This window comes from Cicer arietinum, chromosome 1, assembly GCF_000331145.2.
Source record: "Cicer arietinum cultivar CDC Frontier isolate Library 1 chromosome 1, Cicar.CDCFrontier_v2.0, whole genome shotgun sequence".
Lineage (NCBI taxonomy): Eukaryota > Viridiplantae > Streptophyta > Magnoliopsida > Fabales > Fabaceae > Cicer > Cicer arietinum.
The window spans coordinates 23,890,155-23,904,741 of NC_021160.2; the positions used below are offsets into that span (position 1 = coordinate 23,890,155).

General features: G+C 26.9%; 1 protein-coding gene across 1 annotated transcript; it reads right to left on the reverse strand.

Moving 5' to 3' along the window:
* Positions 1–9,936: 9,936 nt before the first annotated feature.
* Positions 9,937–12,186, reverse strand: LOC101495173 (uncharacterized). The gene is made up of 6 exons (XM_027336985.1): positions 12,149–12,186; positions 11,099–11,219; positions 10,705–10,908; positions 10,535–10,626; positions 10,343–10,442; positions 9,937–10,263 (listed from the first exon to the last, which is right to left on the reverse strand). Exons 1-6 carry the CDS (start codon positions 12,184–12,186, stop codon positions 9,937–9,939), a joined length of 882 nt encoding a protein of 293 aa, XP_027192786.1.
* Positions 12,187–14,587: the final 2,401 nt, after the last annotated feature.

Sequence of the window (14,587 nt, forward strand, 5' to 3'; positions counted from 1 at the left end):
CTTTTGTATGAAAACCATATAAGTACTAGTAAGTTTTTTAGAATTAAATCAAGTAATTATACTTAAATCAAGCTTATTGAAATTGCACTATGGAGTAAAGAATTTTAAAGTGTTCCTTTTGATTTTTGAGAAACCTGTTATCCTAAATTAAAAATTGAAGTTTTTATTTTCTTGAAAACATATTTTTATTTATCCGCTGCAAATTTTATAGAAATATCATATAAATTATTATATATATTATTTTGGAGTTTATGGTGTCACATTAGTGGTATCAGGGCAGGTATGTCCAATCAGACCGAGTGAGTTGAGTGTCGATTCAATGTGAGTCTAATGTCAGCCGTGTCAATTGTATTTTCTTGTGTATTAATTATATTCTCTATCATGTTTTTTTCTCTCGTTATATTATTGTGTTATGTGACGTATGCTTTTGTATAATTGTATATATTTTTGAAGTTACTAATTAACTATTTACTATGTTCTTACTCTAATTGTGTTGCGTTGTGGATACTAAGTTCCTATTTAAGTGACTAAATATAATAGAAAATTATTTCTTAAAATTTAAGTTAATTTGAATTGTTGACATGATTGAGTTAGTTACCTTTTGATTGGATTTGTGTTTATAATTTTGACTTTTTGCTCTTTTGTTATAGTGGATAATTAGAAATAATTTTTTTCTATTGATGGACTACCATATGTTTGAAATTATGAATTTAATATATTAATTATCAATTGATAGACTTTGCCTTTAGGGTCATTACGTTATTATTAAAGTTTTAATCTTGCTAATGAAGTCAATTTAGAAAGTTAGTAAATAATAATAATTCTTGAATATTAGAGGTGGTAGAACTTAGAAGTTAAAAAAAATATAAAAAAAAATAAAAATTTGGTGACGGAGTTAGAGTTGACTTATTTTATAAAATAAAAAATAATTTTTGTTTGAATTACTCTTGATTATTTAAAAAAAAACAATTAAATTGAGTTGAATTTTAATTGGTTATAAAGTAACAATAATCTATACTACTGATTTTATTTACTATTTAAAATAGCTGAAAATTTACATCATATTTTACTATGTGTTATTTTTAAGAAAATCAAAAAGATTTTTTGTCATGTTAGTTTAGAGGGGCTGACGTGAATATTGAATAATAAGTGTGTTGGGATATTTCCTTTGGAATAATTGATTGACTAATTCTGATATGATGAACTCATTAGAGTTTTAGATTTTAAGAACTCATTAGTGATTTATAATGGTACAAAAAAAAAATGGGGGGTCACATGATAAAAATGTCTACTAATTGAGAAAGAGAAGGAAAAAAAAAGGGGGGTTAAAAAAAAATTTGATTTTAAAGCTTGGATTTTAATTTTAAATCACTTGAAAGTGTTGATGGTTGTATCTAAATGATTAATGTTTTTATATTGCTTTTGAAATCAATTTAGGACATTCGTCATGATTTTGAAATAGTATAAAATTCATATAATTAGCAATAGTAATTCTTGAACATTCAAGGTTGGTTGAAATTTGATAGTTAGACTTTTAGAAACAAAGAATTGTGAAGGGATTAAATTTGATTTATTTTATAAAAGGAAATATTTTATGTGTGAATTATTGTTGACTTATTTTATAGAATTAGATTGTGTTGGAGTTATGCTGATTGTTAAGATAATAATAAAAATATATATTTATGATGATTTTATTTAAAATTTAGATTAGTCACACAAGAGAAAAATAATTTACGCCAAGTTTTACTATGTGTTGTTTTAAAAAACAAATTAATAATAATCTAGAAGATTTGTTGTAAAAATAGTTTTTAGAAATCAGGAAAAAAAATATAACTATTTTAGAAGTCTTGGTGAATTAGAAAATTTTGTATCTAATTTTATATACATGATTTGATTTGATTTCAAAATATAGGTTGAAAAGAGTGCTTAAATATCTTGAAAGATATTTTGGTGGTTAAGATATTGGTGAAATTTTAGTAATTCTATTGATTTTAAAAGTAGTTAAAAAAATCATAGTATTTATTAAGATGTAATCCAAGGAAAAGTTTGAAATTATGAAGCAACATTATTTTATGGTATTAGAAGATTAGTGATCCTTTTAAAATAATTTAAGTGTTTGAAATCAGATGTTAGAGTATTGATTAACCACTAAAATGATTTATGTACTAAGAAATTTATTTTAGTTTTATGATTGTTATATTAACTTCGAGTAAAAATAGTTGCTTACTTTACTTGCTATTTGAAGAATCTTTGTTTCAATTTTTGTTAAATGATAAAGAGTGATTAAAAAAAAGGGTAAATTATTAATTTAATTGTGATAAATTTCTTGTTGTTGGATTGCTATGAGAATATTTTACATCATGATATCCATTATTCAATTACTTATATGCATGTATATGTGATTAGGTGAAGGTGAAAGTGTTTGTGTTTCAGGTGTTCTAAGTGTTGCGAATTTGTGAATAGTTTTAGAGTAATTGAGGGTGTTTAAAAGTAAAATAATTTTATATTTATTTATTTTAATTGGTGATTCATATTGATGCAAGTGTCCTTACTTTTGTTGTTATAACTAGTTGTAAATTACAAATAAATTACTAGGAAGGTGTAGTTAAATGGGTTTTTAACTTGAAGTAAGGAGTAGGAGTTGTGGTGTCGCCTTCGCACTCCTGAATCATGTTAAATATACTTTTAATTACCCTTGTTTGAATTTGGATGACTATAGTTATGGTTACCTTAAGTAGTTGACTACATGAGTAGGAGGGACTAGCTACCCCGATGACTATTTGTTAATAAAAGAGATAATGGTAACTCATTATTTTGTTAGAAGTACCTTTTAATTTTATTTTTTTAATAGTTAAAAAACATGTCCATTGCTTATATCAATTGAATGAATTTAATTATTAAATATATGTTATTGGGAAATAGTATCTCTATCATTAGTTTCTTTTTTTCCTTTCTCCTTGATTATATACAAATTATGTTTTTATAGAGTAATTGATTGTAAATCTATTATAATATTATTAAGTTGTTAGATGTTTTAATATTTTAAAAATTGCTCTCTTTGTCGTATCTAAGTTAAATTTGTTGAATGTTTGGTGATAGGATTTAGACTTTATTTTAAGGAGTAAAACTAGTAATATTTAGTTTTTAGTTAAAATTGACACCGTACTTCGAATGTGTTTCATTTAACCAAACTAAATGAACTACATTATTATTGACAAAATCTATATGTTATGTTTTATGTGTAAATTGCAGTGAGTAACTCTATCGTATTTTATTTCATAATTGAATGATAAATTTGTTAGACATTTTATTTGATAATTGAATGATAAATGTTATGTGTTTAATTGATTTATTTTGTCATGTTAGTCTATCATGCAATGTTAGTTGATTTTTTACATATTGTGCTTAATTGGAGATTGAATGTCTTAAATTTGGTTATAGACTAAGTTTGAATCTTGAGGGTGGTAAGTTGGATATTAGTTCACTCACCGAAAATTTCAAGGACGAAATTCTTTAACAAGGGGAGAATTGTAACACCCCAAATTTTATAGTAAACTATTTTATTAATTAAATAGAATTTTAAATAATTAATTTGATGATTAATATTATTTTAGAATATATGTTGATAAACTTTGTGGCTAATTTTCGTTATATGGATGTTTTCTATGATGTGCTAGTTTGATACATGTTATATTAAGTGAGCGATATAAATAATAAATATTTTATTTTATTAGTTTATATATTTTTCTAAAAATAATAGTATTTTAGTGTAATATTTTAAAGAATAAAATTTTATGCAATTTTAAGTGTATATGTGAGTTGGTAATTAATGTGATATCTTCTTGTATGTTTGGTTATTTGTAAAGTGTGCACATTTTTATATTTTAATAATATCTAAGTATCTCTTATTTTAATTATTTACTTTGTAAATAATTATCTTTAGATATTAGTAATGTTTTGTTTGAGTTTCTTTATTTTTAAATACTTGTTATGGTATTGTGATTTTATATATATTTAGTATGATTTAGTAATTAATATAAAATATTAATGTTATATTTATTTATTTTATAATTTTGACTATTTTCTAATATGATGGTACATAATTCGTTATTTTGCACCGTTCTTCTTCACCTTTAAGCCCAATTTGAGTGAAATCAACGCCAAAACCATCGTGTGTATAATGACTATGTTTTGTTTGAGTTTCTTTATTTTTAAATACTTGTTATGGTATTGTGATTTTATATATATTTAGTATGATTTAGTAATTAATATAAAATATTAATGTTATATTTATTTATTTTATAATTTTGACTATTTTCTAATATGATGGTACATAATTCGTTATTTTGCACCGTTCTTCTTCACCTTTAAGCCCAATTTGAGTGAAATCAACGCCAAAACCATCGTGTGTATAATGACTATATTATCCACTGATTGTTTTCTAATTTATGGTAAGATTGTTTGACCGAATTTCAGAATTAATTTTAAAGTGCCTTCTCATAATTTATTTTTAACGTTTACCCATAAATTGTAGATCGATTGAAGGACAAAGAGTCAATGAACAAAGATTGTTTGCTCGTGGAATTATATTCGTGTGTGAAAGCCTCAAAATAAGGTAAGGGGTGAGAGAACGTTTGAATTCATGAGTATAATATATAGTGAGATGAACGGAAAAACCGTATTTCCCAACGATTCATATGAGGCTCGCTATGTACAGTAGTAGCCCTTTGAAAGATAAGTTAATTAATATGCAAATATGGAAAATGTGAGATTAAAATCTAGAATAGAAATATTTTAAAGTGCCTTCTTTAAATTAATTGATGTAAGGTGTTGATTGATTAAAATCTTTAAATGTTGGTTTTTGATATTATTGTGATATTGGGTGTCAAATTAATATTATGTATATGTTTGATTAGATGAGTTTATGTGACATGATAATAAAAAATTGATGTGTTGTGATAATTTTATGTGATGATGATGATGCATGATTAATGATTATTGATTGTGATATTATAAACTTGTGATAAGTTTATGTGATGATGTATGATTAATGATAGTGATGCTATAAATTTGTGATGAGTTTATGTGATGAGGATGATATGTGATTAATGTTAGTAATATTATAAATTTATGATGAGAATATTGAAGTAACCCCACAAATGATGAAATAATGATGATTTCAATTTTTGTTTGAGATGATGGTCTTAATGGTGTATCATAGACCAACGATGGGAGAAAATAAATATTGAAAATTTGTGAAGTGGAGATTATTTTGTCATCATATAGGTAAGGCCTGATTGTGGCGGTGTTCTATTGAGCCTTAAGGTAAGATTGTTAGACATTGAAGGTATTCGGGTGGGGAATTCCTAAGTGACTTGGAGGTAGCGCTCCAAATGTCGGGAGCTACCATGCAACACACGTTTACCTCGATTGTCGCGTATATGTGTCTCAGGTTGAATTGAGGGGATCTATGAGAACAATGTCAATTTGAATTGTTCGTTCACCGGGATGGTGGCATAGTATCAAGCCTCCTAACCAAGTACTTCAGAGTTAGAATGGTACCACATTGTGAAGTAGAGTCTAAGCTAATGCATATCATTGCATTTTCTTGTGATTGTTTTGTTGTGATTAATGTAAATTGCATGTGATTATAAATTCTCTTAGACGATTTGATGTTATAGTGGAAGGTATTGATTTTCCTTGAGTGACTTTGACTTTTAACGTCATATTTTTCTTGAGCAGTGTTTGTGAAATGATATAGTTCTATTATGATTTTTGTGTGTGTTCTTCTTACTTGTATTATAATATCAACATGATTTCAAAACTCACCTCCTTCATTGTTTGTGTTTGACTGGCTTGGCCTTGCATTTGCAAAATCGCAGTTGTTAAATGTTAATAAGTGTTGAAGTTTAAGTTTGAGAGGAATCCCGCTCTGATAGGTGATACCGGGAATAATGGTTTGAATTTGTATTTTACTTATTTAATTTGAAATGAATATTTGTAAGAATTAAATCAAGTAACTATACTTAAATCAAGTGTATTGAGATTGCACTATTTTAATGGAGAAAATAAATTTAAAGTGTTCGTTTTGATTTTTGAGAAACATGATATCCTAAATTAAAAATAAAATGTTTTAATTTTCTTGGAAACATATTTTTATTTATTCGCTGCAAATTTTATAGAAAAATGATATAAATTATTATATATATTATTTTGGAGTTTAGGATGTCACATTAGTGGTATCAGAGAAGGTCTGTCCAATCAGACCGAGTTGGTCGAATGTCGATTCAGTGTTAGTCGAATGTCAGTCGTGTCAATTGTGTTTTCTTGTGTAATAATTATTGTCACTATCATGTTGTTCCCGTTATATTATTGTGTTAAGTGTTATATGTTTTTGTATAATTCTGTTTATTATTTGCTTACTCTGATTGCGTTGTGAATTTTATTTTCCTATCTAAGTGACTAAATAGACCATGAAATTATTTGTTAAAATTGGAATTAGTTGAAATTGTTGATATGATTAAGTTGATTACCTTTTGATTGGACTTGTGACTTGCTATTTTTTTTTACCGTGGATAGGTAGAAATAAACTTTTTTTATTGACTAACTATTTGAAATTATTAATTTAATAAATACTAATTATTGATTAATAAAACTTGTCTTTTTGAATCGTATCATGATTATTAAAATTTTGATCATGCTAATGTAATCAATTCAGAACGTTAGTAGTAGTTTTGAAACATTAGGAAAATCATATTATTAATAATAATAATTTTTAAATATAAGAGGTTGCTAAAACTTATAATAATTTTTTTTTGATATTTTGAAGAAGTTAGTGTTAACTTATTTTGTAAAATGAAAATAACTTTTGTTTGAATTATTCATGATTATCTTAAAGAAATTAAATTGAGTTGAATTTTTATTGATTTATAAAATAACAATAATTCTATAATACTGATTTTATTTAATATTTAAAATAGATGAAAATTTACACTATATTTTACTACGTGTTGATTTTAAGATAGTAAAAAAGATTTGTTGTTATGTTGGTTTAGAGGGGCTGATGTGAATATTGAATTGTGAGCGTATTGGAACATTTATTAGAAACGATTAATTTAGATACTATGAACTCATTAGAGTTTAATTTGATATTAGAGTTTTAGATTTTAAGAACTCAGTAGTGATTTATAATTGCACAAAAAAAAATGATCCCATGATAAAATGTCTACTAATTGAGAAAGAGAAGGAAAAAAAAAAAAAAGATTAAAAAAATTGATTTTAAAGCGTGGATTATAATTTTAAATCACTTGAAAGTGTTGATGATTGTATCTAAATGATTAATTTTTTATATTGCTTTTGAATCAATTTAGAACGTTCGTCATGATTTTGAAATAGTATAAAATTTATATTATTAGCAATAGTAATTCTTGAATATTCAAGGTTCATTGAAATTTTATAGTTAGACTTTTAGAAGAAAAAAATATGAAGGGATTAAATTTGATTTATTTTATGAAAAGAAATATTTTATGTTTGAATCATTGTTGACTTATTTTAGAGAATTAAATTGTGTTGGAGTTGTGTTGGTTCTTAAAATAATATATATATATATATATTTATGATGATTTTTTTTTAAATTTAGATTAGTCACAAAAGCGAAAAATAATTAATGCCAAATTTTACTATGTGCCGGTTTTAAAAAAAAAAATATAGAAGATTTCTTGTAAAAATAGTTTTTTTTCATAAATCAAGAAAAAAAAATATAACTATTTTAAAAGTCTTGGCGAGTTAGAAATTTTTTTATCTAATTTTATATACATGATATGATTTGATTTCAAAATATAGGTTGAAAAAAAAATGATTTTAATAGTGATTAAATATCTTCAGAGGTATTTTGGTGGTTAAGGTATTGGTGAAATTTTAGTAATCTTATTGATTTAAAAAAAAAAAGAATCGTAAGATTTATTAAGAAGTAATCTAAAGAAAAGTTTGAAATTTTAAAGAAAAATTATTTTATGGTATTAAAAGATTAGTGATCCTTTTAAAATAATTTAAGTGTTTAAAATCAAACTTTAGAGTATTGATTAACCACTAAAATGATTTATGTACTACGGGATTTATTTTAGTTTTATGATTGTTATATTAATTTCGGATAAAAATAGTTGCTTACTTTACCTGCTAATTGAAAAATCTTTGTTTCAATGTTTTTTAAATGATAAAGATTGATTAAAAAAATGTGAGTTATTAATTTAATTGTGATAAATTTCTTGTTGTTAGATTGCTATGAGAATATTCTATATCATGATGCCAATTATTGAATTACTTATATGCATGTATATGTGATGAGGTGAATGTGAAAGTGTTTGTGTTTCAGGCGTTCTAAGTGTTGGGAATTTGTGAATAGTTTTTAGAGCAATTGAGAGTGTTTAAAAGTGAAATAATTCTATATTTCTTTATTTTAATTGGTGATTCATATTGAAGCAAGTGTCCTTTCTTTTTGTTGTGATAACTAGTTGTAAATTACAAATAAATTGTTGGGAATGTGTAATTAAGTGGGTTTTTCACTTGAAGTAAGGAGTAGGAGTTGTGGTACCGCATTCGCACTCTCTAACCACGTTAAAGATACTCTTAATTATCCATATTGTAATTTGGATGACACAGTTATGGTTACCCTAAGTAGTTGACTACACGAGTAAGAGGGACTAGCTACCCCGATGACTCATCGTCGATAAGAGATGCGATAATAACCTAATGTTATTATTGTTAGAAATACTTGTTAATTTTATTTTTAAAATAGTTAAGAGATCATGTTCATCTCTTATATAATTTTGAGTGATTATGAGTCTTATGTGACATCAATGTTGAATGTTGATAATTGTTTATGTAGTGTGAATATTAGGTTGGAGGTGTATACTTAAATCAAATATTCAATTAAGTGTGCTTGATCTCCTAAGTAATTTGCTTAAATAAATAAATAAACTACAACATTTTTGCCCTACTACAACGCGTAAAATCCATTGCTTAACATAAAAAAACCGTTGTTGTAATCTACAAGAACGGTTTTCTGTCCGTGGGGAACCAAGGTGTTGCCTTTTCCTTACACAACGGTTTTTTATTTAAACAACAACGCTTTTTAAAAACCGTACTTGTAGCTACCTCTAACAGAACGGTTTTTCAAATTGACAACGACAACGGTTTTATGATGTTGCCAAATGAAAACCGTTCTTGTAGGTTCATTTTTCAATTAAGTTACGGCAATGCTTTAAAACCGTTGCAAAAAATAATTTTTTTTTTAAATAATATCTTAAATTATTGTATTTTAGAAAAATAATTTTAGTAAAACATTATTATTGAAATTCTATAATAAATTTAAAAATATAACAATTGTTAATACTAAATTATTGTAATGTACTGTAATAAATTCATAATGTAACAATTGCAATAGTATAAATTCATAAAGTTCATTGTCATATAGATGAAGCGTTGTAACTCTTGATTATTCATATGATGTATTTGCAGTGATTCAATTTCTCTAATTTATATTCTAGAGATAAGGAGACAATCAAAATAACAAAAATAAAATTCCTTATCTATAAAAACAAATACACAAAGAAAACTTAAGTATCAACATCTATTTCTTCATCTTGTGCTTCCAAATATTGAAATTCATCATTGGTATCACCATCATTCATCTACAAAATAAAAATAGTATATTCAATAAGTAAAATCGTGAGTAAATGAAAAAGTGTTAAAAGTCTATAATAGTAATATAGTTCTAACAATACTATATATATAATAGTAATATAGTTCTAACAATACTATATATATAATTCTAACAATAATATTTCTAACCGTAATATAGTTCAGTCTTATTTCATTATTATTAGGAGCATGTCTTGATGTAGAAGAACGTAGAGTACTGTTAGCATCAGCTGGAGTTCATAAAAAAGCTGCTAAAGCATCTATATTCAATCCTACAGTGTTTGAGTTCAACATTGTCTTAAGAATAAGCTGAAATTTTCCTTCCATCGCTTCCATTTCCTTACGTTGTTTCTCCTTTATCTCTTGTATCTTATCATTAAACTGTTTTATCTCCTCAGCGTGTTCTCTTTTAAGTTTTACAATTTCTTCATTTCTTCTCAAGAGAGTTGGCGTTGAATTTCTTCCGTGACAACGAAATCTCCCAGGTTTTTCTTTGCCACACACAGTCTGAAAGGCTTCTAAAGATGACTGTCCATCTTTTTCAATCAAGTCTTGAAGCTTTATCTAGCATAAATAATAATATTAAATCAATAATTGTATACATAACTAATAGTAAATAAATAACATATTATGTTAAACTTACAATTGCAAGATTGGTTTCTTGATCCAACTCCTTTCCTTTCTTACTTTGTCGAGTAGCAATAAAAATTTCAGCTTGAGTGGGAGGCTCTTTATCTTCATTACTTTGACACTAAACCAAGAAGAAGAAAAAAATGAGAGTTTTATTTAAGTAACATAATTAAATATTCATTTACAATGTTTGAAAAAAGAATACCATTTTTCCCTTATAACTGCAAAGCCTTTATCCCCTATTTGGTGTCTGTATTTCAGCTGAGCTATATTTTGAGCATTTTGATGACTGATTTCCTACATTCATTCACAATTTTTTTTATAAAATTACAAATGTGTGACAACAACTATATATAACAAGTAATTATATCTTACTTGACTGTGGTCTTCTTTCCAATATTCCAATAAGTTTTTAAAGTCTTCTTCTGGTACCTCATGAGGATGATTTTTTAACCGCTCGCGCGTGGTTTTGTACTTACTAAAATGCTCCTTTTTAAGAAAGCATTTGTATCTTCTCCAAGCATCATTTAAAATAGCGAATATAGCTTTCCTTCCTTTCTCTAGAATGATGTATTTTTGCTGCAAAAATAAAAGAAACATATTATAATCTATATTTATAAAAGTATGCTAACCCATACACTCAAAGTAAAAAGTAAGTACATTTAGATAATCCCACACAGGATCTACATTTAGATCCTTCCAAGTCCTAATGAAAGCCTTCTAGTTATTGAAAGTGAGAGGACACAAATCTGAATATCAAGCCGAAAACCATTCCCTTTGTTCCTTTTCCTGCAATCAAACAAAAGAAATAACATCGAGAATTATTATTCAAAGTCCAAAATGAGTAACAAACAGTCCTAAAAACAGCAGTCCAAATAGTAACAATAGTCCTAAAAGTAACAAGCAATCCAAATAAGAAGCAGTCCAAATAAGTAACTAAGAAACAACAATCCTAAAAGTTTTGGACTGCTTCTTCTGTTTGATTGCAGGAAAATATAGCAGTCCAAATATAGCAGCAGTCCTAAATGCATCAAGTATATAGTAGTCCAAATAACAAGTATATAGCAGCAGTCCTAACAAGTATATAGCAGCAGTCCTAACAAGTAAATATAGCAGCAGTCCTAAATATAGCAGCAGTCCAAAATATAGCAGTCCTATATATGGGAGTCCAAATATAGTAGTCCAAAATATAGCAGCAGTCCAAAATATAGCAACAGTCCAAAATATAGCAGCAATCCAAATAAGAGGTAGTCCTAAATATAGCAGCAGTTCTAAATATAGCAGCAGTCCAAATAACAAGCAGTCCTAAATATAGCAGCAGTCCTAAATAACAAGCATTCATACAAACAACAGTCCAAATCTTAACAAGTAGTTCAAATAAGTAACAAGTAATCCTAAATACAGCAATACTGATTTCTAACATGCAACGAAAAATCATGTTCAGGATTAAACAATAGGATTTCTAACTGTTTTAATTTTTTTTCTAACCGAAGCTAATTAATCAATAAATTCTTCAAATTTTGTGGCCAAAGCAATTCAAAATCTCCAAAAGTAACACTCATGTAACACTGTCCAGAAGTATGACAATTAAAAGTAACACTCATAATGCAGCCAATTATCAATGCAAATTCATATGCTGCCAATTCATAGTTTAGAGCAAATTATCAATGCAAATTTATCATACTATCGCAATTCATAGCAGTAGCAAATTTAGCAGAAAAAGACCCATAGCAATAGACTATAAACCCACAAAACTACAACAATTACTCAGCGAGCCAATTTGGCAAAAACAAAAGAAATACATCTACTCAAAACTAACTTTACACTATATGCACCCTGCTTAGCTATGTCTACCATGACTGGCTCATTGCTAACAACTTAAAATATGCTTTCTTATTTCTCACATTCTATTATTTGATTTTCTAAAATTTTTAGCATAAATTCAGCACCCACAAACATTCACGACTTCATTTAACACTATCTAGAAATAAATTCTTCAAAATAAAACCATGGGAGGGTTCAAGTTCTTACCTTGTGAGGCAGGATGCGAGAATTTGGATTCTAAAAATTAGGGTTCTAGTGAATTTGAGAAATCTACAAAAATAAAACAGAATTGCAGTGAAATAAGCGAAAAATTAATCAACCATTTCGTAGCAAAAATAAATCTAATAGCAGAGCAAAGATACAAAATACATACCAAAAACACGGTGGGTTGCGTGAGAAGTGGTTTACGCGAGAGAGAGAGAGAGAAAAAGATGCAAAAATACTCAGACCTTGAACGATGTTGAGTTGCGCGATAAATGGTTTACGCGAGACATAATCCATTACGCGAGAGAGAATGGGTTACGCGAGGGAGAATGGGTTACACGAGGGAGATGGGTTACGCGACAGAGGTTTACGCGAGATAGAAAAAGAATTTGTGGGTAAGGGTTAAGGTTGCTGAAAGTGAAAAATGAGAGAAGTTAGGTTGCTGAAAGTGAAAAATGAGAGAAGCTAGGTTGCTGAAATTATGAGATAGGATTTCAAGAGAGGGAAAGTGAAAAGGCTTTTGTTGTTGAAAATCTGAGATAGGGTTTCAAGAGAGGAAAAATGAGAATTGCTGAAAATCTGAGATAGGGTTTCAAGAGAGGGAAAATGAGAATTGTTGAAAATCTGAGATAGGGTTTCAAGAGAGGGAAAATGAGAAGGATTTGTTTTAGGAAATATATTTGGCGCTATAAAAAATTAACTCAAAAAAAGAGTTTTTTGTTTCATGAAACGTGTAGCTACAAGAACAGTTTTTTAAAAAACTAAAGAACAACGGTGAATAGATGTTGCGTAAAGATATCAATAAACAACGAGAACGGTTTTCTGGTGTTGTTGTAGAAATTATAAAATTTCATGTTCTACTGCAACGAAATATAAAAACTGTTGTCTATTTACCTTTACGAGAACGGTTTTTTTACCATAAAAAATTATGCGTTGCCGTAGCACCAAAATGTTGTAGTGTGCATTGTGTTAATTTTAAATGTCTTATGTGGCATCAATAAAACAATTTTAATCCTTGCATTTATGGTAATATACATTGGTTAAGTTTCTCAATAAAATTAGTGATATAGAAAACAAAAGTGTTACTACTAATATAATATAATTGCATCCGCTCGAAAACTATTGTTGTCCAGTCTATTTTTTTTTTCAGCTTTGTACTGTTTCCACTTTTTTCCCAAACTTTGATTGTTGATAAAAATGACATAATTGTTATAATATTTTAAATGAAATGTGAAAGTGAAAAAAGAAGTTACATTAAAAGTTGGTATCCTATTTATTGTAAGGTATACATAATTATTTTTTTTTAATAAATAAAATATTTAAAATAAAGGGTAAAATTAGAATAAAAATGCTACCCAAAAAGTTAGTATTCATTTTACATATAGTTATAGAACTAAATTCATTTATTAGTTTGACAGAATCATAAATTATAAATTATAAAGTTTAAATTGAGGATACAAATCAAAGAAAAAAATACAGTAAAAGGTAGTATTTATTTTAAGTATAGTTTAAGAAGATATACACTTGCCACTATTGGTTGATTTTGTATTTGATGATCAAACATGTAATAAATTTATTTTATAAAAATTAAAGTAAAAGTTTATAAACTTTAAAAAATATATATTGTTTGGTCAAACAAAAACTAACATTTGTATGGTACGAACGGAATTGGTAATAAATACTTTAAATTAAATTCACTGGAATGTCTTCTTTAGTCATTTTAAACAGAATGGCAACACACATCCATCCTATCATATTTACCCTTTTAATTATATGCCTTGCTTCAGTCACGGTATCAGGTAACAAACTAGTTCCCTGCCTCAATAATGTTACATTTTCAAGAAATATATGGATTGCAAAAATTAGAGTAGTGATTCATATGCACTTTTATAATTTATGTTTTTGGATTTATTTTTTATATGAAAATGTGTTTATAATGTTCGAAATGCAAAAACATTCTCTAAAATGTAAGATTATATTTCTAATGGATCTTCATTTGTTGTTTCAGAAGATGGAACTGTGAAAATTCCACCTGGCTGCTTTCTTTTTATCAGTGTGGAGATACAGATGTATTTTGTGATCATTTATGTCATATAACATTGGACAGACCTAAAGGCGGTTATTGCAATCGAGACTTAGGCGTATGTAGTTGCCGGTAGTAGAGGTCATAGAGACTTTTTTGTTATAATTGTACTTTATTTATATATTTGACAAAATAAATCATCAGAAA